General features: G+C 45.8%; 1 protein-coding gene across 10 annotated transcripts in view; it reads right to left on the bottom strand.

Annotated features, from left to right (window-relative positions):
- The window catches only part of fhod3b (formin homology 2 domain containing 3b), a 601,875-nt gene that overhangs the window by 168,646 nt on the left and 407,340 nt on the right, over nucleotides 1–25,889 (bottom strand). For all 10 annotated transcript variants that reach the window (XM_078198392.1, XM_078198352.1, XM_078198362.1 and 7 more), the window contains exons 7-10: nucleotides 22,248–22,359; nucleotides 7,866–7,960; nucleotides 6,236–6,379; nucleotides 1,552–1,799 (exon numbers count right to left, since the gene is read on the bottom strand). In XM_078198392.1, the coding sequence (XP_078054518.1) occupies nucleotides 1,552–1,799; nucleotides 6,236–6,379; nucleotides 7,866–7,960; nucleotides 22,248–22,359 (599 nt within the window). The remainder of the gene's footprint in view (nucleotides 1–1,551; nucleotides 1,800–6,235; nucleotides 6,380–7,865; nucleotides 7,961–22,247; nucleotides 22,360–25,889) is intronic.

Here is a 25,889-nt window from a genome sequence, read left to right as displayed (position 1 = left end):
GGCCTGATTTTTCCTTTTGATGCAAGCTGTGTGGGGAACGGACTGTGCTTAACACAAGCACAATACAATTATTCTGACCTTGCCATGGGCACAATGTTGAGCCACGTTAGAACCATATGTCCATTATATTTACGTGAAAGGAACAGCTGCTCTTTGACAGCCACATTTGTCTCTGGCCTAACAGGAGACAAGAGTGCAAAGAACACAAGTGACCTCCAGTACCTTGACATGAGTTGAAACTTGTTGACATTGTCATAGAAAGTGGAACTCTACATGCACTGGCAAAAAAAAATCTCCATCCACCCCATTGAAAAATTCAGCGATGATAGTTTGTGTCATTCCACCTCCAGTTAAAAAGGTTTCTGGGTCCAATGTCTCCTCTTGAATGAAACTTTCATTCCCAATTTCCAAAGTGACCAACTATTCTCATTCAACCAGCATCTGTGCACACAAACCCATAAATTGCTTGCATGGTTCATAAGTTAGTGCATCACATCTAACTTCACAACTGGGGAGCTTCCCTCCAAAAATTGCTGCTTTAAAAAAATGCAACCTCTATATGCATGTGTAATATTGTAATTTGCACTTATTCATCTGTATATGTTTCCTGCTGCACTAGTCTATGGATGTGCACAATTCCACCACCATTTTGGACTAGGTGGCTCGAGAGTGTATCATTTCAGACTTCAGCAGATTAGGACAAGGGTAGCAGATACATGGGAACACCACCACCTGCAAGTTCCCCTCCAAGCCGCACACCATCCTAACTTGGAAATATATCGCCATTCCTTCACAGTCGCTGGGTCAAAATCCTGGAATTCCCCCCCTAACGGCATTGTGGGTCAATCATAGAAACCCTACAGTGCTGAAGGAGGCCATTCGGCCCATCGAGTCTGCACCGACCACAATCCCACCCAGGCCCTACCCCCACATATTTACCCGCTAATCCCTCTAACCTACGCATCCCAGGACTCTAAGGGGCAATTTTTAACCTGGCCAATCAACCTAACCCGCACATCTTTGGACTGTGGGAGGAAACCGGAGCACCAGGAGGAAACCCACCCAGACACGAGGAGAATGTGCAAACTCCACACAAACAGTGACCCGAGCCGGGAATCGAACCCAGGACCCTGGAGTTGTGAAGCAGCAGTGCTAACCACTGTGCTACCGTGTCAACCCAGGGAACATGGACTGCAGCGATTCAAGAAGGCAGCTCACCACCACCTTCTCAAGGGCAACTAGGGATGGGCAATAAATGCTGGCCAGCCAGTGACGCCTATGTCCCACGAATGAATATATTAAGAAAAAGGCTTTTGGGCCTCCTCTATATGTCAATATTCGTAGTTGACAATTCTTCGTGCCCTTTTTCCTCTTTAAAGATGAGCCCTTGTTGATTCCCAATTTGTCTCAGATATGTTAACTAATGCAAGAAGATATGATAGGATAAAAAGCCATTTTAAAATGAGTGAGAATGGAGTAAAAGACCACCTCACACAAAAATAAAAGAGCACATGGTTTCTCTGCTTTCTTCAACTTTTGACAACCACTTACTTTTCGCTGACATCTTCGTGCCTCTGGCCATTGGCTGACAGGAAGTGTGGGCTGAAATGGCCAGGCAGGGGACTGCAAGGACTCGCAGGGGCTGACAAGGAGTTCTTGATATTTTGCACCGAATGTCTTCGACTTCTCCGCCGTTCTAAACCACGTCGCTCATTCACCCCAAGACTTGATCTCCGCCGATCCTTGCGCCCACTCAGAGTAACAGTGTCATCATCACCATCTTCGTGTTTCAGGCCCATCTGTAAATCAATTAGGAAAAGTGATTGATGTAAGTTTGCAAATGTGAAAATTCACATTCAATTTTATTTGTTTCCCCAACCGTTAGCAATTGATGATATTTTTTTTTTCCATTGCTGGCAACACTGATATTGATCACCCAGCCCTAAATGCCCAGAGAAAATGACGGCGGATCGTCTTCTTAAACTGTTACAGTCTACATGATGAAAGTGACGCACTGGTTTCACACAATTGTGTGGCCTAAAGAGTGATCCACGTCAGTGTGGGACTGAGGGAGTTAGTTATCCCTTCGTGTAGCTTCCAGTAACACCAACCACAAGCCAAATCTGCAAACTACGACTTTCAGGACTCAATCAGCTCAGCCAGTGGCAGCATCGCTGAACCAATTTTGGTGATGTTTGATACAATTTGCTGGCTCCTTCTATCAGGCAGTCAGTCAACTGGTGTTAAATTGGAGTCACATATAGGCCAGACCAGGGAAGGATGGCAGATTCTCTTTGCTAAAGTACATTTGTAAGTCAGTTAGGTTTTTAACAACAACCTGACATTTATCTTCTCACTTTCATGGATGTCAGTTTCTTATTGGGGGAAGCAATGGATGGCCTAGTGGTATTATCGCTCGACTATTAATCCAGGAACTCAGCTAATGTTCTGGGAACCTGGGTTCGAATCCCACCATGCCAGATGGTTGAATATGAGTTCAATTTAAAAAATCTGGAATTAGGAGCCTACTGATGACAGTGAAACCATTATCGATTGTCAGAAAAACCCATCTGGTTCCCTAATGTCCTTTAGGGAAGGGAAGCTGCCGTGCTTACCTGGTCTGATTCCAGACCTAGAGCAACGTGGTTGACTCCCAACTACCCTCTGAAATGGCCGCGCAAGCCACTCAGTTGTATCAGCATTTCAAGAAGGCAGCTCACCACCTCCTTCTCAAGGGCAACTAGGGATGGGCAATAAATGCTGGCCAGTCGGCAACACCCACATGGATAAAAAAAATTCCAGATTTATTTAGTCATTTTTATTCAACTGATTTTAAGGTCACAAATTGCCATTGTGGGATTTGATCTCAAAAAATTATTCAAGCCACAGTCAGAACACTGGCATACCTAATGTCAAAATTGGGAGAGTAATTCAGGGACGGAGAGCCAAACTCACTCTAAAGTAAAGAACAAGACGACTTCTTTTTCCAGGGAGTGCCATTCTGCTGAGTGCCAGATGCAGGCTGCATTTACACCACAATTACACCAAAACTGGTTCATTGATGTTGCTGCTGTGATATAAACATACCCACAGGCCATGTGGATCTGAGCTGCATCAAAGACCTAAGTTTTGACTAAGTGGTTTGATACCAAATTACACTTCAAACCTGACATCAGGAAGCAGCCACAATCCCAACGCGTTGACCATAACTAGCTAATATAAGTAGCCTGTTGTTAGATCAATGTGCAGGGTGGTTGGGCGGGGGGGTAATCACATACCAACCAACTCAAGAACACCTTCTTCCCTCCTGCCATCAAACTTTTGAATGCCTACAATATATCGAGCTGATCTTTCTCTACACCTTAGCAATGACTGTAACACTACATCCTGCACTCACTCCTTTCCTTCTCCCCTATGTACTCTATGAATGGTATGCTTGGTCTGGATAGCACGCAAGAAACAATACTTTTCACGGTATACCAATACATATGACAATAATAAATCAAATTAAAGATATGAGGTGGGATTTTAAGGCCACATTCAGGCGAGAGCAGAAATTCCCGTCCGGGGTCAACAGAGATTTCTGTTGTCGGACCTTCGCCCGCCGCAGGCAACGGTCCGATATCGGAAATTTCCGTTGACCTTGCGCAGGAATTTCTGGTCTCACCTGAGCGAGGACATAAAAACCGTCCCATATGGTAGAGTTCCGGCTTCAACCAGGCCATTCAGCCCAACCAGTCTGTGCCCACATTTATGCCCATTTGTGTCTGCACGGGTTTCCTCTGGGGTGCTCCCATTTCCTCCCACACTCCAGAGATATGCGAGGCAAGTTTGATTGGCCATGCTAAATTGCCCGTTAGTGTCAGAGAGATGAACAGGGTAAATACTTGAGGTTACAGGAAAAGGGCCTGGGTGGGATTGTTGTTGGTGTAGCCTTGATGGGCTGAATGGCCTCTTTCTGTACTGTAGGAATTCTATTCTATCTATGCAGGTGGAGAATGTAGGCAAGAAGGCATACGAGTAAGGTACGTGCCTTCATCGGTCGGGGCATTGAACATAGAACATTACAGCACAGAAAAGGCCCTTCGGCCCACGATGTTGTGCCGAGCTTCATCTGAAACCAAGATCAAGCTATCCCACTCCCTATCACCCTGGTGTGCTCCATGTGCCTATCCAATAACCGCTTAAATGTTCCTAAAGTGTCTGACTCCACTATCACTGCAGGCAGTCCATTCCACACCCCAACCACTCTCTGCGTGAAGAACCTACCTCTGATATCCTTCCTATATCTCCCACCATGAACCCTACAGTTATGCCCCCTTATAATAGTTCCATCCACCCGAGGAAATAGTCTTTGAACGTTCACTCTATCTATCCCCTTCATCATTTTATAAACCTCTATTAAGTCTCCCCTCAGCCTCCTCCGCTCCAGAGAGAACAGCCCTAGCTCCCTCAACCTTTCCTCATAAGACCTACCCTCCAAACCAGGCAGCATCCTGGTAAATCTCCTCTGCACTCTTTCCAGCGCTTCCATATCCTCCTTATAGTGAGGTGACCAGAACTGCACACAATATTCCAAATGTGGTCTCACCAACCAAGGTCCTGTACAGTTGCAGCATAACCCCACGGCTCTTAAACTCCAACCCCCTGTTAATAAAAGCTAACACACTATAGGCCTTCTTCACAACTCTATCCACTTGAGCAGCAACCTTTAGAGATCTGTGGATATGGACCCCAAGATCTCTCTGTTCCTCCACAGTCTTCAGAACCCTACCTTTGAGTTTAAAAATTGGCAAGACATGTTGCAGCTTTATAGAACCTTAGTTAGACCGCACTTGGAATATAGTGTTCAATTCTGGGTCGCCACACTACCAGAAAGATGTGGAGGCTTTGGAGAGGGCACAGAAAAGATTTACCAGGATGTTGCCTGGAATGGAGGGCATTAGCTATAAGGAGAGGTTGGAGAAACTTGGTTTGTTCTCACTTGAACGACGGAGGTTGAGGGGCGACCTAATAGAAGTCTACAAGATTATGAGGGGCATGGACAGAGGGGATAGTCGGATACTTTTTCCCAGAGTGGAAGAGTCAATTACTAGGGGGCATATGTTTAAGGTGTGAGGGGCAAGGTTTAAAGGAGCACGGGGCAAGTTTTTTTCTTTACACAGAGAGTGGTGGATGCCTGGAATTCCCTGCCAAGGGAGATAGTGGAAGTAGATACGATAGTGACTTTAAAGTGGCATCTGGACAAATACATGAACAGGATGGGAATGGAGGGATATGGTCCCCAGAAGGGTAGGGCGTTTTAGTTCAGACGAGCAGCATGGTCGATGCAGGCTTGGAGGGCCGAAGGGCCTGTTCCTGTGCTGTAATTTTCTTTGTTCTTTGAATAGTTCCTTTATGCATTTGGCTCCCAATTTCCATAATGACTGAGAAACTAAGGTAGCGACACCTCTCATACACATTTCAAAGGCACCACCGGCACTGCACTTGTGTTATTCTATCTTTCTGGAGAGTTCTACTGGCCCAAGCGTAGCAAAGATGAAGGATTTGGATAGTGGCTTATGGGAGTGAAAGTCAGTCCTAATGCTTCCAGCTGATTGCTGTCCAGTCAGTCCTCTGTAAATAGTTGTAGTCGAGGCCAATAATGAGCTTAGCTGTGCTGCCCTCAACCGAGGCTCAATAGCTTCCTGACACTCATAAGCTCACACTTGAGTAACGATTACTCGTGCGAGCAGTTGCCAAGGTGGATTATTGGACTAGCAAGAGATGTGGGGGGGAGAAAGCACTGGTTTGTACATTTTCGTGCCTCTGACATGACTGTGTCTTGGCCGGAGGCTAAAACTCATTGCCATTTGTCCCAGTTGAACCGTGTTGCTTTTGCTACAAATTATCAACCTACATCAATGCTTAACAGAATGCCCGTAAAATGTTCCATCTTCTCAGTAAAAGGCAAACCTGTTAAAGTTGCTTACTGGAGAATACTAGCTTCTGCAGTCACGTAACTTTATGGCCCAACAATTCTCTGTTCCAAAGCGCTTTGCTTAACTTCAACAACTGCACCTTAATTCCCTTGACATCTGCTGGCTTAAAGCTGAATATGGACCCACATGGGCAAGGCCTCGGGCAGTCTTCACGAATGACATACAGCCCCAATGCTCTCCCTCCACCCCCCCAGCAGCTTTTGAAACAAAACATGTCATTGCCTTCACATTAATGCGGGTGAGAGAAATATTACCTCATAAATATTGAACTGTTCGATCAAATCCAAGTCGGTTCCTTTTTTGTTCAAGTGTCTCTGCGAAATAGCTTCCATCCCTTGTTCTTCCAGACAGTCCACTACATCATAGAAGGAATCTTGATCAGGCAAACCTGCCAAAGTCTGCGAATTCCAACAGAGCACATGAATACATTCATTCCATTAAGAAAGAGACACCGTTAAATAAACACACTAAAAATGCCTCTATAACAGCTCCAAAGGAGATTCACATTTCTCACTGCCCCAAACCACCATGTAGAACAAACAGTGAAATGTCATCACTCTCCTATTATGTTGGGGAGAGATTTGGAGACATGTACTTGAAACTCACGGGCAGCACGGTGGCACAGAGGTTAGTACTGCTGCCTCACAGCGCCAGGGACCCGGGTTCAATTCCGGCCTTGGGTGACTGTGCAAACTCCACACGGACATCCTCCCCATCTCTGCATGGGTTTCCTCCGGGTGCTCCGGTTTCCTTCCACAGTCCAAAAATCATACAGTGCAAAAGGATGCCATTCGGACTATCGAGTCTGCACCAACCACAATCCCAACCTGGCCCTATCCCCATAACTCTATGCATTTACCCTAGCTAGTCCCCCTGACACTAAGGGGCAATTTAGCATGGTCAATCCACCTAACCCGCATATCTTTGGACTGTGGGAAGAAACTGGAGCACCCGGAGGAAACCCACGCAGACACGGGGAGAATGTGCAAACTCCACACAGACAGTGACCCAAGCCGGGAATTGAACCCGGGTCCCTGGCGCTGTGAGGCAACAGTGCTAACCATTGTGCCACCGTGCCGTCCAACGCCCAACAAAACTGTGCAGGTTAGGTGGAATGGCCATGGCAAATTGCCCCTCAGTGTCTCAAGGTGCATAGGTTAGGGGAATTAGTGGGGTAAATATATGTGGGGATAGGATGAGATCCTCTGTCAGAGAGTCGGTGCAGACTCGATGGGCCGAATGGTCTCCTTCGGCACTCTTGGGATTCTATGAAACTTTGTACAAAAACTTGAAGCAAGTGCTTGGAAATCATGCCCGATTATAAGCATACATACACTCACTTTGCATTTATGTGGAGTGTGCTACTTTAACTGGGGCCATGAGCATTTTCGGTCTGGATGAGTTGATGCGTTCATTAAAATAGCACTGACAGGAATTTCATTAGGTCAGGCTTCTGAATTAATATTTAAAGACATTAATTTCGAGACAAAACCAATTGAAAAATTGGTCTGAAAAAATTGTGCTGACCACCTTTATTGCAAGATGGAGAGAAAATGAACTGTAATTCATTTGGAAACAATGAAGTATTAAACCACTAATTGAATTGATTTCCTTTCCAAAGTTTGACACGTTCGTCCAGTGGAGGTGCAAGGACTACAATCATCGATCCAAAGGTTTCAGAATCAACTGCCACATTGATAAACATCACTGTTTCCAACGTTTGGCAAATGAACTGAAAATAGGACCAGGATTGGCTTTGAAAATCACGTCATGCAGCATCACAATTAATAATCCAACTAACAATGCAGGAACGCATTGGTTTATAAACTGCTCCAGTGGTCGTCATGTTCAGGGCAATCAAGTTCAACCGAATGTCGCACAAACCTTATTGATTAGTGTCATTGCGTAAACGAGAAGCTCAGTGTCAATCCCATCTTTCTCATCCAGTATTTCCGTAACGTTTGACCAGGGTCGCACACCTGAAGAAAAACATTACCGGCAAAGTTAACAATCAGACTGTCCGCAGAATGAGCCTATGGACCCCAGCTTAGTTAAATGGATCCTTTGGTGAAGTGTAAAACATAGCACAATTCCTTCTGACAGTTGGTTTATGCAATAAGTCCTCGGAGGCAGAAAACCGTCACCAAAATCCCTTTATTTACATGTCTGACAAAAGCATACTAAAGTTAATTATTAGTCACAAGGCGGCTTACATTAACACTGCCACAAAGCGAGTGTGAAAATCCCCTGGTCGCCACACTCCGGCGCCTGTTTGGGTACATTGAGGGAGAATTTAGAATGGCCAATTCACCTAATCTGCACATCTTTGGATTGTGGGAGGAAACCGGAGCACCCGGAGGAAACCCACGCAGACACGGGGAGAGCGTACAAACTCCACACAGACAGTGACCCAAGCCAGGAATTGAACCCGGGTCCCTGGCGCTGTGAAGCAGCAGTGCTAACCATTGTGTCACTGTGCCGCCCCCAAGTACTTTCAGTTCGTCTACACCAGGAGTCCCAGAGGAACTGACAGCCCTGGTTAAATACAAAGCAAGAGCCTTTCTGATTGGCCCATCAATTTGGCCCTTAATCAGGGAGTTCATATTCTAACAAGGCCACCTCAATTGGCTGATTAAAGTCGTTACAGTTTATTTACAGAATGCAGCACCAACCCAGTGTCCCAGCGGTCTCCCTTAATATGTGTCCAAGATACTTAATCAATCAATACCCTCCCCAATCATTCATCCTTTATTTAACAATACAATTAACATTATACCAACAATGCTATCTTCAGGAGATGGCAACAAGAAGCAGGAATATTGAGGCTGAGGAGTGTATTATAAATTGATGCCACTTCAGTTGATTAGCCGGTTGGCATAACACATTAAAGATATAAAAGCAGGATACTGTGCATTTGGTGGAGAAATCTAAAATCAAAACAAAGTGTTGGGATGAGTCATATTGGACTCAAAGCCTTCACTCTGTTTCTCTCTCCACAGGTGCTGCCAGACATACTAGCTTCCTCCCCCACCCCACCACCAACACTTTCTGTTTTTAGTACACGGTAAAGAATGTTTACTTCTGCCACAATTCATAATTAGGACATTGGAGTAGAATCCCGCAATGCCGTCATGGTAACTTTTGGATATGGCCAGTTGGAGTAAGAATTGTTAATTAGGACATCATTTCCATGTGCAAATGAGAAAAATGACCTGAAATTATGTGGTTGGTGAACCCAACTGTAGGGCATCATGCCCACTCCTCAACTGATGGCACTGATCCTGCCACAACTTCAACCCAGTGTCCCAGCGGTCTCTCTTTGTATGTGTTCAAGATACTTATTCAATCAATACCCTCCCCGCCCATTCATCCTTAACCTTAACAATACAATTGACAGTATATCGACAATTCTATCTTCAGGAGACAGAGGCCAGTCAGTTTGGCCTAAATGATCAATGGGGAGTCGCTTGAGTTCCTCTCCCAAAAGTCGATTGTAAGTCCCCCTGTTCTCCTCTTCTCACTTATTTCCTGGAAGAAGGCCTCAATCCCAGCCCGGAATGCCTCTCCCAGTATGTTCACTTGTGCCAGAATGGAAGGCCTTTTCTCTCAGGTGCAGCAGTGGTTGATTTCACACTCAGTCTTCTACAGGCTCTGCAATCAGCAAGAGCCAATGTTGGGAGTCCCTACTCTTAGTCTTGCTTCCATTGAGACACATGTCCAATTGAGAGAAGATATAGGTCCCACTTTTTAAAATCACACCTTCCCCCATCCCCTCCCACCCAGCCCCTTGCAGAGACTGCTGGATATGTCATTTTCCAGGCAATTCTGCTGGACTCCTTCAAGAGCGGCAGCAGGAGATGGGCAGTAACAGAGGGTCTTCAGCCACAGTAGCCTGGTGCCAACACCTCAGTATAAGACTACAGAGTAAACTTTACAGATGGAAAGGGCCCTGAATGGATCGGATGTGTCTTTTATTAGAACAACTACAGTAATTTATTCAACTTCCAGTTCCTGGATCATTACTACAATGAAATGCCCTGGAATTCTTTAATTAACACTTCATTTCCTCCCACAGTCCATAAGACGTGCTGCTGGTTAGGTGCATTGGCCGTGCTAAATTCTCCCTCAGTGTACCCGAACAGGTGCCAGAGTGTGGTGACTAGGGGATTTTCACAGTAACTTCATTGCAGTGTTAATGTAAGCCTACTTGTGACACGAATAAATAAACTTTAAAAACTTCAAAATTGATTTTTGGAGTGATTGACCAATGGATAAATATCGGCCAGGACAGCAGGGATAACTCCCCTCTTTTTCTTCACAATAGTGCAATGGGGTCTGTTACATCCACGCGAGGGGACCAGTTTAACATCTCAACCAAAAGACGGCACCTCTGACAGTACTGCACTCCCTCAGTACTACATTGGAACATCACTCTTGATTGTTGTGCTTGGAGTCAGACTAGCACCCATAATATTCTAACTCAGAGCTATGAGGTAATAAGTAAAGTTCAGTTATTAGTCACAAATAGGCTTACATTAACACTGCAATGAAGTTATTGTGAAAATCCCCTAGTCGCCGCACTCCGGCGCTTGTTCGGGTACACTGAGGGAGAATTTAGCATGGCCAATGCACCTAACCAGCATGTCTTTGGAGTGTGGGAAGAAACTGGAGCACCTGGAGGAAACCCACGCAGACACGGGGAGAACGTGCAAACTCCATACAGACAGCGACCAAAGTCGGGAATCGAACCTGGGCCCCTGACGCTGTGAGGCAGCAGAGCTAACTACTGTGCCACCCCGAGCTGAGAATCCAGCTAAGATAAAAAGAACACTAAAGTAGTTTTTTTTATACATATAAACAGGAAAAGGACAAGTGGGACCAAGGAGGAGATCATTAAGATAACTTTGCATCTGTCTTCACAAATTAAGGAGATTCAGCCAAACCACGGTAAAGACGTGGGTGATAGAGAAACTGGATACAATACAGGCACAAAGTGCTTGAAAAGTTGTGCTCAAAACGGAGACGTAAGCAGCTTAGATGGAATGTATCTGAGATTGTTAAGGGAGGTACGAGTTGATGTAACAGGGACTGTAGCTGCAATGTTTCAGTCTTCCTCGGATATGGTGCCAGGGGACTGGAGAATTGCAAATGAATTTTAAAAAAGACAAGAGGGGTAAATCTGGGAACTGCTGGCCAGGAAGCCAAACATCAGTGGCGAGAATCTTTGGGACAATAATCCAAGACACTGTCACTTGGGAAATTTCTGCTTAATAAATGGCAGCCAGCAAGGACTGGTTAAGAGGTAAATGGTGTTTGACAACTGGCTTGAATTTATTGATGAAGTAATGGAGAGGGTTATGAGGGACAGTGCAGTGTGTGTGTGCCTGGACTTTCAAAGCAGCAGTTAACAGACTTGTAGCAAAATTGAAGCTCTTGGGATGGTGGTTGCATGGAGACAAAATAGACCAACAGATGGAAAACAGAGCAGTAGCAAACAGTTGTTTATCAAATTGGCACGGTGGCACAGTGGTTAGCACTGCTGCCTCACAGCGCCAGGGACCCGGGTTCAATTCCCGGCTTGGGTCACTCTGCGCGGAGTCAGCCCGTTCTCCCTGTGTCTGCGTGGGTTTCCTCCGGGTGCTCCGGTTTCCTCCCACTATCCGAAAGACGTGCTGGTTAGGTGCATTGGCCACGCTAAATTCTCCCACAGTGCACCCGAACAGGTGCCGGAGTGTGGCAACAAGGGGATTTTCACATTAACTTCATTGCGATGTTAATGTCAGCCGACTTGTGACATTAATAAATAACTAATCTAAACTAAAAACTAAACTAGCAATAATACCATTAGGCCATCACCTCCCCTAAAAGTATATGGAGTTAAGCCACAGATCAGCCATGATTTCACTGAATGGTGGCGAAACAGGCTGGAGGGGCTGAATGGCCTCTTCCTCTGTTCCTACGGTCCTATCTCCTTCCCAGATTGCCCCATGGCCAGTGGAGATGGAGGTGGTCAGTTTGAGCCATCACTGTGATCACGGAGGTCTTTGATCTCCACCACAGGAGGACAGAGCCCCGCTGAAGAGCAATTTCCAGAGGCAAGATGGAACACCCCGCTGACTGGAATGAGGCAATGTTCTAACCAAATGATTGCAGATGTGGTGGAAAGAAAAGTCAGCTCCTGCTTCCCACAAACACATACTTTCTTGAGCCTTTGAGGTCTGCAGGATTCTTGCACCACAAATGAACAATCATGCAAGAATGGCATTGTCCTCTCGGGTTTAGTCCAAGAATAGCAGCAATTGTGGCAATGCTCTGCTGGCTCCTGTACATTTATTCAAACCTAGTTCATTATCTTCAGACACGTGTGGAGTATTGTTCGGACAATAAAAGAAACAGGGAAGCATTTTGAAGGGTAAGGAAAGGAAAAAAAAGTTATTGGAAGGGTCAGAAGTCAAATGAAAGCCACATCCATGGATTGCTGGCTCACTTAACGCTGCGCGCACAAAGGAGATAGCTAGTTCATTAGTAATCCTTGAGCCGAATTGTAAAACCACAAATCCACACTGCAGTTTGAGGTGAAACAGTCAAGGAAGTGACATTTAAACAAAGCAACCCCGTACCAAAGAATTCAAACGCTTGCAATCCAGAATTCTCATCCCACACTTATTTTTATTTAAACTTAAAGAAAAATAGAACAGTCTTCCACAGTGCAAGTAATTACCAAAGGTGTTGGGAGCCCTTCCAAATTCCTTGGGGTCTCCACTTAAAAAAAAGATATCAAAACATCCAATTACGTATCATAAACAGGAGTGGGGGCAGGGCAGGAAGATTGAACAGATATGTGGAACAGATTCTTCCAGTCCAGAACAGAGAGATATACGATCAGTCGGAAATATCGCCTCACGACAAGCTTTCTTCTTGAAGTCAGGCAAAAACAGAACATTAGGTTTGTGTAAGCAAAAGGCTGCCTACATGATGCTAGACAGTGGACAGATGGAAAGTAAATACACTGTGGAGCCTTTTGAAGCAATGTCGTATTGGTAAAACATCCAGCAAAGCCTTTTTACATATGTTCGGAAACCTGGAATGATGTAATCAGCAATATAATAACATTGGGGGGGATTTTCTGTTCTTCTCACCCCCCCCCCCCACCACTTGTGGCATGTTTCTCGAAACAGGAGACGGTTCACTGTTCGCCAGTGGCCGGGTCTTCTGGTCCCGCTGCTGTCAATAGGATTTGCCATTGATTCCACCGCCCGTCGCTAGGTAACACGTTGCCGGGTAACCCGTAGCAGGGTTCGCTGTTGGCAGAATCAGAGGCCCCCACCGGCGGGAAGAGCCAGAAAATCACCCCCATTGTCTGCTGCTTGTAAGTCACAGAATCATAGAATCCGACAGTGCAGGAGGAGGCCATTTGGCCCATCGAGTCTGTACCGACCACAATCCCACCCAAGCCCTATCCCCGTAACCCCATGCATTTACTCTAGCTCGTCCCCAACACTAAGGGGCAGTTTAGCAATTTGGCCAATCCACCTCACCCACACATCTTTGGACTGTGGGAGGAAACTGGAGCACCCGGAGGAAAACCACACAGACACGGGAGAATGTCTGTGTGGAGTTTGCACAGTCACCCAAGCCGTGAATTGAACCCGGGTCCCTGGCGCTGTGAGGCAGCAGTGCTAACCACTGTGGCACCGCTACTGTTTCACTTTTTCCCCCAAATCAGAGCAGATTAGAGTCAATGTCCCTCCTTCCCTTTCCCCCATACAGGGTGGTGGATCTGCAGAACAGACTTTTTATTTTCTATTCATTAATGTGGGCCTTGTTGGCAGGCCCGACATTCATTGTCCATCCCCAATTGCCATTAAGGAGGTGTTAGTGCCTTCATGAACTGCTATAGTCCATGTGGTGAAGGTGCTCCTTCAGTGCTGTTAGGGAAGGGCTTCCAAGGTGTGACCCGATGACGACAAAGAAATGGCAATCTATTTCCAAATCAGAATGGTGGGTAATTGCTGGGGAACGTACATGCTGCCTTTGCCATTTGAGGTGGAGGAGAGAATGGGTTTGAGAGATGGCATTGGAGAAGTCTTGTCAAGTTGCTGAACTACATTGCTGTTCAATCTGCAACCACAATGTACCAGTGGTGAAGGGATCGAACGTTTAAGGTGGTGGATGTGGCACCAATTTAAACAGGTTTCATCCTGGTGTCGGTCGATTTTTTGAGTGTTATCAGATTTGCACCCACCCAGGCAAGTGCAGACTATTCCATCACACTCTTCAGATGATGGATGGGTTTGGAGAGTCAGAAGGTGAGTTACTCGCACAGGAATTCCCAGCCTCTGACCTGCTCTTGTAGCCCCAGTACGTTATCTGGTCAATTATGACTTACAGGATGTTGACAGTGGGGGATTCAATTAATGGCATTGAACGTCAATGGGAGGTGGTCAGACTCACTTTTGTTGAAGATACCCAATTGCCTCATGTTATTTATCAGTTATCCACCCGAGACTGAATGTTGTACAGATATTACAGCATTCAGACATGGCTGACTTCATTACCTATAGAGTTGAGAATGGAGCCGCGATGTTCACAATCATCAGTGAACATTTCCAACGAGAAGTTCATTGATGAAGCTGAAGATGGCTGGGCCTCCGACCACACTCTGTGCAACTCCTGTGGCAGTGACGTCCCGGGGTGGAGGTGATTAGCATCCAACAACTATTTTCCTGTGTGAATAACATGACTCAAACCACTGGAGAGAACACCCCCCTCCTCCCCAACACCCTACCTACCACCCACTGGATCACTACCCCACTCCCTACCTTCCCCATGTTCCATTGCCTTCAATTTTACTGGGTTGTTGAGGGCAGTCACTTTCACCTTGCCTCTAGGATTCAGCTCCTTTGACCATATTTTGAACGAAGGCTGTAATGAGATCTGGGACTTTGCAAAACCCAAATTGAGCACTGATGGGCAAGTAATTGGTGAGTAAGCGCCACTTAATTGCACTGTCAATGACCCATTTTGTCACTTTGCATGTGAAGTGCGATGGAAATGGGATTCAGGTGCAAGTATATATTCCTCAAGCAACTGGAATAGTGCAGGAAGGTGTAGTTGAGACAGAAGCTGTAATCCTAATGAATGGTGGAGCAGGCGCAAAGGCACAAGTGACATACTTAAGCTCCTAGTTCTTAAGGTCTTATATTCCATGATAATCAAATATATGCGCATCTCTGAGCTCCGAGAAACCAGCGACAGTTATTGGAACACCATCACCTCCGAGTTTCCATAGAACCATAGAAAATTACAGCTCAGAAACAGGCCTTTTGGCCCTTCTTGTCTGTGCCGAACCATTTTTTGCCTAGTCCCACTGACCTGCACTTGGACCATATCCCTCCACACCCCTCTCATCCATGAACCCATCCAAGTTTTTCTTAAATGTTAAAAGTGACCCCGCATTTACCACTTTATCCGGCAGCTCATTCCACACTCCCACCACTCTCTGCGTGAAGAACCCTAATATTCCCTTTAAACTTTTCTCCTTTCACCCTTAACCCATGCCCTCTGGTCTTTTTCTCCCCTAGCCTCAGCGGAAAAAGCCTGCTTGCATTCACTCTATCTATACCCATCAAAATCTTATACACCTCTATCAAATCTCCCCTCAATCTTCTACGCTCCAGGGAATAAAGTCCCAACCTATTCAATCTCTCCAGTTTCCCTCCAGTTTAAAGTTTTAAAGTTTATTTATTAATGTCACAAGTAGGCTTACATTAACACTGCAATGGAGTCACTGTGAAAATCCGCTAGCCACCATACTCCGGCGCCTGTTTGTATCGATTGAGGGAAAATTTAGCATGGCCAATGCACCTAACCAGCACGTCTTTCGGACTGAGGGGGAAACCGGAGCACCCGGAGGAAACTGACACAAACACGAGGAGAACATGCAGTCTCTGCACAGACATTGACCCAAGCTGTGAATTTAGCCTGGGTCCCTGGCGCTAACCACTGTGCACACCATTCTGGAACACATTGCCCTTCCGCCAGCATTCTGGTCTAATTCTTGGAATTAACACTATCATGGGAATACCACCAGCACAGAACAGAGGCTCAAAGAAGAAATCCCATTATCATCTGAAGGATTGAAAATGCGGCCTTGCCTGTGCCACTACATCCCCTGAACAGAGAGGACTGTATTGCATGTACACTAGTCTCGTAGAACATCGGCTTCCTTTAGCACCTTTCTTCAGGTTTGACAATTATTTTGATGGTGATTTCTGGATCCTCCATTCATCTTCGCAACCCCTTCCTTCCTTTACTACTGAACCAGGAACTATTGGAGGGATGGTTACACTTTCATCTGGAGCAAATCGAGAGTTACAACATAGGAGACTTGTTCTCCCATGTCCTTAGTTCTTTTATTGAGTAAATCAACCCTAATCGTAATACCCCACATTTTCCTCATTGGATCTCCATCCACTTTCAATAATCATCCAATTTTCCCATGAGAGACAAAGGGCAGGATTTTCCGGCTGTGCTCGCTCCAAGACCGGAAAATCCCACCCGAGGTCAATGGACTTTTGCATGGTCCTTTCCCGCTATGACTCCCGTGGCAGGCGGGATGGGAAAATCCTATCCAATGTTCTTTGCCTGTGACAAAGAATTTCATGGTCTCAGCCACTGAAGAAATTACTTTCTCCTCACCATTTTGGTGAGAATTTGTCAGCCCTCGCCTCTCATTCCTCACCATCAGAACCAGTCTTGACCATTAAACCCCAGTTAAATTGCCAGTTTTAGCTCTTCTCAACTTCAGTGGAAACGAGCCCAGCAATTCAGGCTTTTGTTACCTTTACACTATAAGCAAACGTAGTCGCTTTTCTCTGGTGAATCTACACAGTCCGCTCTCTCGGGATTTAATGGCTTTTCTATAATGGGATATGATACAAAGTTGCACATGGCAATCTATCTGCGGTCTAACCACTGTCATGTACAAATTTACCACTACCTCTCTGTTCTTAGGTTTATACCCAGAGTCATGTGATTTAAAATCCATTAAGTCTAATGTGACAATTAGGAAGTGTGTCCAGCAACCTACGCTGAGCGCAGCAAGAATCCTAAAGGACTTGTGCATCTTAAATTTATAGCCTGACCAGCTGTTCACCTGTACAATACATTTACATTCAACATTTCATCACTGTACTTTTCAATAAGATAAATTGAGAAACACAGGCACATCTGAAGCAATTTAAGCCTCCAGTAACCTTGAAATCATCTGAACTTCGATTACCACATTGTTCACATCAGGTCACATTGTCCTACTTTATAACAAGCACTCACTCAACTGCAGTCGCATCTCACAGGGTCACATCAATGGTGCCAGCAATCCAACAGGTTTTTCTTCCCTTTAACCTTGTTCAGAATGAAAGACCAAACTGGGGCCACAGCACAACTCTTGCCTTTGCTGAAACTTCCCGAAATTCATACCTCACAGGTACGTTATAGAATCCTACAGTGCCGGAGGTCATTCAGCCCATCAAGTCTGCACCTACCACAATCCCACCCAGGCCCTATCCCCATAACCCCATGCATTTAGCCTAGCTAGTCCCCCTGACACTAAGGGGAAATTTAGCATGGCCAATCCACCTAAGCCGCACATCTTTGGACTGTGGGAGGAAGCCGGAGCGCCTGGAAGAAACCCACGCAGACACGGGGAGAGTGTGCAAACCCCACACAGACAGTGACCCAAGCCGGGAATCAAACTCAGGTCCCTAGCGCTGTGAGGCACCAGTGTTAATCACTGTGCCACCGTGCCGCCCAATTATAGTCTCCTATCTGGGAAATTAGGGGAGATGATGGCCCAGTGGTATTATCGCTGGACTATTCATCCAGAAACTCAGCTAATGTTCTGGGGACCCATGTTCAAATCCCACCAGCGCTTGGTGTAAGTTGAATTCAGTAACAAATATCTGTAATTGAGAATCAAGTTTTTTTACACAGAGGGTCGTGGGTGCCTGGAACTCGCTGCCGGGGGAGGTAGTGGAAGCAGATACAATAGTGACTTTTAAGGGGCGGCTGGACAGATACATGAATAGGATGGGAATAGAGGGATACGGTCCCTGGAAGGATAGGGGGCTTTAATTCAGATGGGCAGCATGGTCGGCACAGGCTTGGAGGGCCGAAGGGCCTTTTCCTGTGCTGCAATTTTCTTTATTCTTTGTATGGATGACCGTGAACCATTGTCGATTGTCAGAAAAACCCATCTGGTTCATTAATGTCCTTTGGGGAAGGAAATCTGCCGTCCTTATCCTGCCTGGCCTACCAGTGACTCCGGAGCCTCAGCAATGTGTTTGACTCTCCACTGGGCCCGGGCAACACGGATGGGCAATAAATGCTGGCCAGCCAGCGACACCCACGTCCCACGAATAAAATAAATTCAGCTACGCGAGTCACTCATTTTGTATGAAACACATCACAAGGTCTGGGGAAGAGATTAGGTTTATGCATTTGGCCCCCTGAAATCATGGACTCCTTGGCCTGCTGTTCAATAGAAACAAGTAGCACAGGTCTTGTGTCGTCAATCAAGCAAAGAATCACCAGTTAAATCATGGAAGCATCGATCATACAGCACTGGAGGCGGCCATTCAGCCAATCGTGACTGGGCTATCTCATTGAAAGAGTTATCCAATCAGTCCCACTCCTTTGCTCTTGCTCCATAGGCGAGAGGTCACAACACGGCGCGTGCATGAAATAACAAATGCTTTCCACCGCAGTATTTAAAGTTTCTAAAGGCTGTGGATTCCAAATGGAAGTGCTTCTCTTGGTATCAGTTAATGTTCTCTCAGTCTTGTCTTTAAATCCCTCCAGGACCTCACTCTTCCCGATGTTAATAGTGTGTTACTTAGATGAAAGGCATTGTTTCTTTAAGTACTTGAGCACATATAAAATAGATCAGTCGGGGGCTGGGGAGTGTCACCACCCTGGGAATGATATTTTGGTTTAGTTAGTTTCCTTGGAAGTTTTGTTTGCCTCACCAGGGACTATGTTTTCACAGAATCACAGAAACCCGACAGTGCAGAAAAAGGCCATTCAGCCCATCGAGTCTGCACTGACTCTCCAACAGAACATCCCACCCGGGCCCTAGCCCCGTAGCCCCATTAATCCCTCTAACCTACACATCTTGGGACATACACTAAGGGGCATTTTGGCTTTGCCAATCCACCTAACCTGCACATTTTTGGACTGTGGGAGAAAACCAGAGCACATGCAGACACAGGGAGAACATGCAAACTCTGTACAGTTACCCAGAATTGAACCCCGGTCCCTGGAGCCGAGAGGCAGCAGTGCTAACCACTGTGCCGCAGTGCTGTAGGAAGATCTGCAACTAAGATCACTGCCCAGATATTGATAGAATATTTATATAGTGCCTTCATGCAATAAAACGCAGGCCATAATGTGACGATAATGCACCCAGAACGAGACACACCCTTGGAGTCAATAAATCATAGAATCCCTCGAGTGCAGAAGGAAGCCATTTGGCCCATCGAGACAACAATCCCACCCAGGCCCTATCCCTGTAACCCCAGTATTTACCTTGCTCATCCCCCTAACACTAAGGGACAATTTAGCATGGCCAATCAACCGAACCTGCACATCTTTGGACTGTGGGTGAACAAGAAAATGTCAACGCAAGGATAAAATGGGAGAAACCGATTTTATAATTGCAGTAAATTCTAGCAACCAGATGAAGACTATTAAGATTGTTTATTTACCTTTTTTTAAAGACAGAGATACCCATCAATAATTTTATGTGCTGCTTATACAATCAATCTTACTGTCTGGCAAAAATCAGTACTGTGGGGGACAGTTGCCAGGTCTGGCTAAGTTCTTCCGAGTCTTTCTCGAGCTGTGGGGTAGAATATAAAGCCTGACCCTGTAACAATTACAGTAGCGTGCGCATCCCAGAGTAGGAGTGGCACCCATAGAGCGCGATCATTGTTCGCATTTCAGTCCCCAAACTTTAATCTGTCTCCTTCAATATTGTAAATTTAGAATCAGATCATTTGGACAAGTGAACAGTCCCCTCCACCAGTCAAAATATAGGACTTTGCAACTAGCTTAAAAGAACAAAGCCATTAAAAAGGAATACCATGGATCAGTGAATACATTTGCCAACTATTCTCTGTGTAGCTCTTTGTTCATATCTTGCTGCAGTCATATACACGGTGGCACTGTTTTAAATAAATCCCCTGACTGAGTCATAGAGGTTTCCAGGAAACAGGCCCTTCGGTCCAACTTGTCCATGCTGCCCCTTTTTTTAAACCCTGAAGCTAGTCCCAATTGCCCGCATTTGGCCCATATCCCTCTATATCCATCTTACCATGCAACTGTCTAAATGCTTTTTAAAATACAACATTGTACCTGCCTCTACCAATACCTCTGGCAGCTTGTTCCAGACACTCACCACCCTCTGCGTGAAAAAATTGCCCCTCTGGATCCTTTTGTATCTCTCCTCTCTCACCTTAAACCTATGCCCTCTAGTTTTAGACTCCCCTACCTTTGGGAAAAGATATTGACTATCTAGCTGATCTGTGCCCCTTATTATAGACCTCGATAAGATCACCCCTCAACCTCCTATGCTCCAGAGAAAAAAGTCCTAGTCTATCCAGCCTCTCCTTATAATTCAAACCATCAAGTCCGGGTTGCATCCTAGTAAATCTTTTCTGCACTCTTTCCAGTTTAGTAACATCCTTTCTATAATAGGGTGACCAGAACTGTACACAGTATTCCAAGTGTGGCCTTACCAATGTCTTTTACAACTTCAACAAGACGTCCCAACTCCTGTATTCAGTGTTCTGACCAATGAAGCCAAGTATGCTGAATGCCTTTTTCACCACACTGTCCACCTGTGACTCCACTTTCAAGGAGCTATGAACATGTCCAACTGTACCTGACAAAGAAGGTTGCATGTAGCTACACCACTATTCCTAACCAGAATGGAGATGATTGGTTAATTCCTCCATCAGTTAGGCCTGTGGACCACAATGCTGCAAGGGACTGAGTTCAATAATGAATGATATATTCCATTTAACTCGACACTGCTGCAGTGTGCTGCTTCAATCGACTCTTGCCTGCTGAGCAAATATACTCTGACTCATTGCCTGACACAGTGGTATCAATGGGCACTCTGCTGAGGGTATTTAACAAAGAACAGGACATTGCTGCAAATAATTACCATCGGCGGGATTTTCTGCCCTCACAGCACTTTTTACGGCAGTGGTCAGCCATTGGCCAGAGGTGGGATCGTCTGGTAACATTCACGCCACACAAACACCAGGCAATGACCTTCACCAATTAGAGACACTCTAACCACTGCCCTTGGACATTCAATGGTGTAACCATCACTGAATCCCCCACTGTCAACACCCTGGGGGTTACCATTGACCAGAAACTCAACTGGACTCACCACATAAACACAGTGGCTACAAGAACAGGTCAGGAGCTAGGAATACTGTGGCGAGTAACTCACCTTGTGATTCCCCAAAGCCTGTCAACCATCTACAAAGCACAAGTCAAGATGTAATACTCCCCACTTGCCTGGATGAGTGCAGCTCCAACAATATTCAAGAAGCTTGACACCATCCAGGACAAAGCAGCCCACTTGATTGGCACCACATCTACAAACATCCACTCCCTCCACCACCTACTCTCAGTAGCAGCAGTGTGTGCCATCTACAAGATGCACTGCAGCAATTCACCAAAGATCCTTAGACAGCACCTTCCAAACCCATGACCACTTCCACCTAGAAGGACAAGGGCCAGCAGATACATGGGAACACCACCACCTACCTGTAAGTTCCCCTCCAAGCCACTCACCATCCTGACTTGGAAATATATCTCCGTTCCTTCGCAGTCACTGGGTCAAAATCCTGGAATTCCCTCCCTAATGGCATTGTGGGTCAACCCACAGCACGTGGACTGCAGCGATTCAAGAAGGCAGCTCACCACCACCTTCTCAAGGGCAACTAGGGATGGGCAATAAATGCTGGCCAGCCAGCGATGCCCATGTCCCACAAATGAAAGGGAAAAAAAAGGGTTTTCCTGTCATTCGTACCCTCCACCACCGGGGAACCCATAGCGGGAGGGATTGCTGATCAGTGGCACAGGAAGATCCCGCTGGCAGGAGCAGCCGGAAAATTTCGGCCTATAGTTGTGAAGCCAAATGATTGAGCAGGGAGGGGAATGGAGTATGAATAAAGCAATGCCACTCACCCCTCTTGTGGTCCACTTTGGTGACGGCTTGGATGAGAAGTGGTGCATTCGACTCTGTGTACTCCACAAACACCAGCAGCAGCTTCAGGGCCGTCTTCACCACCAGGCGGAACTGCACCACAAACAGAGACAAAGGTAACCATCAAAAAAGTTCACAACCAGTAAAAGAACAGCCTTTTTTTTCTACACAAACATCTCCAGAAATCAGTTTGAATTCATGGAAATTACCCACCATTTTTAAAAAAATTCATGCGTGGGTCATGGGCATCGCTGGTTGGCCAGCATTTATTGCCCATCCTTAGTTGCCAGAGGGCAGTTGAGAGTCAACCGCACGGCTCTGGAGTCACATGTAGGCCAAACCAGGTCAGGATGGCAGATTTCCTTCCCTAAAGGACATTGGTGAACCAGATGGGTTTTTTCGATAATTGACAATGGATTCTTGATTACAGATATTTTTTATTGAATTCAAATTCCACCACCTGCCGTGGCGGGATTCGAACTTGGGTCTCCAGAATATTCGCTGAGTTTCTGGATTAATGATCCAGCGACAATACCACTAGGCCTTCACCTCCCCTCAGACTGATCATTGGTCAACTCAGTCTGACCAAAAACAAGGCATGGTGCCAAATCAAAGACTACTGTACAAGAGGAGAGCTCAGGATGTTGGGATGATACATTAGCATTGATGGAGGATTGGCAAACTAACAAGAAACAAAGTCAGGATGAAGGAGTCATTTTCAGGTTGGCAAACAGTAACTAGTGGAGTTCCACAGGAATCAGTAAAGGGGCATCAACTATTTATGATCCATCTTAACGATTTGGATGAAGGGACCAACTATATTATAGCCAAGGCCAAGTTTGTTGATGACACAAAGGTAGTAGGTAAGAAAGTTGTGATGGGGGTGGGGGGTGGGTACAAGGAGTCTGCAAAGGGATCTAGATAGGTGAAGTGAATGGGCAAAAATTTGGCAGAGTATAGTGTGGGAAAATCTGTCCACTTTGGCCCAAAGAACAGGAAAGGCGATTATTTAAATGGTGAGAGACTGGAGAATGCTGCAGTGAAGAGGAAGCTGGGTATCCTTTCCATGGATCACAAAATGTTAACATGCAGGTGGAGAGGATGTTTCTCCTTGTGGGGGAATCCAGAATGTTGTTTTGGTGGGTGGGTTGGGGGGGGGAGGAGGCACTGTTTCAAAATAAAGCTTCTTCCATTTAAGAAGAGATGAGGAGAATTTTCTTTTCCTGAGGGTCTTTGGTCATTGGAATTTTCTTCCATTGAGAGTGGAGACAGGGGTCAGTGAATATGTTCAAGGCGGAGTTAGGCAGATTTTTTACATGGACAAAACAGTCAAGAGTTATGGAGGATAGGAAGGAGAGTGAAGATAAAGCCACAATCAGATCAGCCATGATCTTATTGGTCATGATGTGGAGATGCCGGCGTTGGACTGGGGTTGGCACAGTAAGAAGTCTTACAACACCAGGTTAAAGTCCCATAGGTTTATTTAGAATCATGAGCTTTCAGGGCGCTGCTCCTTCATCAGGTGAGTGGAGGCAGGTCCACAAACACGGCGTATGTAGATAAAGACACAATTGCAAGATAATTCATACCTCTTCAATCTGTGATTATCCCTCTCTCCACGCAGTGTTTGTACCTGTAAAGACTCGCATTCCAACCATTCTTCACATTCCAATCTGTAATTATCTTGCAATTGTGTCTTTGCCTATATATGCCGTGTTTGTGAACTAACCTCCTGTCACCTGATGAAGGAGCAGCACTCTGAAAGCTCGTGATTCCAAATAAACCTGTTGGACTTTAACCTGGTGTTGTGAGACTTCTTACTGTGATCTTATTGAATGATGCAGTCACCTTAGTGGGCCGCATACCTACTCCTGCTCCAATTTCTTACAATCTGATGAGAAACATTTGCATTTATATAGTGCCATTAACAGAGTGAAAAGCCCCAGGCGCTTCACAGGTGCATTAATGAATAGTATTTGGATGAGCTCCACTTTATGGAGGATGGAAGGCCCAGCAGGAGAGGTTTGGAATAGTCAATTCTAGAGGTAATGGAAGCACCAATTAGGGATTCAGCAGCAGTTGAACTGAGGCAGGTGTGAAGTTGGCTGATTCTATAGAAGAGAACTCGACAATCTTAGTGATGCAGTGGATATTAAGGGGTAGCAAATTTAAAACAGAGTTGAGGAGAAACTACTTCTCCCAAAGGGTTGTGAATCTGTGGAATTTGTTACTCCAAAGTGCGGTGCATGCTGGGACAGAGAGTAAATTTGAGGAGTTAGACAGATTTTTAATTGGTAATGGGTTGAAGGGTTATGGGGAGAAGGCAGGAAAATGGGGATGAGGAGCATATCAGTCATGATCGAATGGTGGAGCGGACTTGATGGGCCGAATGTATCGCTGACTGTTTTCCAGATTAGAATACCATTTGAAAGCAAACACACCACCGTGGGCAGTAACATCACTCCAACAGGAACTGAGTTACGGTCCAGAACATTCCCATTGCGACTTCTGAGTGGCCAACTTTTCTTGAAAAATAATAAACTTTGTTAACTCTGCTCCTATATCTTATGAACTTATGATATGTGGTCATATAACCAGTATTAATACGGGTTGTAAAGGTGAGGCAGAGAGCTCAAGAAATGGTTTTTGCACACGTACAAATTGAACAGATTTAAGTTTCGCCTCCCCTCCCTGCAGGATTAAGTTATTGGGAGTCTTCCTTGACCGAGATGGCGGATGAGCAGCATCGGTTTAACCAGAGCATTAACCAGAGTCTGGTGAATCAAGGGCTGATCGCTGGAAGGAAGGAAGGGCGCATCACTTAAGTGCTCCACCTGTAGGTCAGAATTCAAACTGCAGGACCACTTCAGGAGAACTCGAGTCTGCTGGTGCTCCCAGTTAACTCCTTTTGTACAGTAAGATGGAATCCTGGGCCCTGGGATCAACTCAGAAATGGGTCCACGTTACCACGCTACATAGCAGAGCTGACTGCGTCAGTCTGACACCTGCACCTTACAGTGGCTACACTTTGCTTCGAGTCCAGAAGCCACATTACGTTGTATCGCTGACTGTTTTCCAGATTAGAATACCATTTGAAAGCAAACACACCACCGTGGGCAGTAACATCACTCCAACAGGAACTGAGTTACGGTCCAGAACATTCCCATTGCGACTTCTGAGTGGCCAACTTTTCTTGAAAAATAATAAACTTTGTTAACTCCAAAACAGGCCAGCTACAAGGATCATCAGGCGTGTGGGTATTTTCTGATCTGTGATCATCCTCTAGCAGCTGGTGTACCTCCTCCTCCATGGACTGCAGCGGTTCAAGAAGGCAGCTCACCATCACCTTCTCATAGGCAATTTCTAAAGTTTATTTATTAGTGTCACAAGTTGGCTTACATTAACACTCATGAAGTTACTGTGAAAATCCCCTGGTCGCCACACTCTGGCGCCTGTTCGGGTACACTGAGGGAGAATTCAGCACGGCCAATGCACCTAAACCAGCACGTCTTTTGTACTGTGGGAGGAAACCGGAGCACCCGGAGGAAACCCACACAGACACAGGGAGAACATGCAGACGCCGCCAGTGAGCCAAGCTGGGAATCGAAGCCCAGTCCCTGGTG

Source organism: Mustelus asterias, chromosome 2, assembly GCF_964213995.1.
Source record: "Mustelus asterias chromosome 2, sMusAst1.hap1.1, whole genome shotgun sequence".
NCBI lineage: Eukaryota > Metazoa > Chordata > Chondrichthyes > Carcharhiniformes > Triakidae > Mustelus > Mustelus asterias.
Note: the sequence above shows the minus strand (reverse complement) of the source record. Positions and strands in the feature narration are given on the sequence as shown.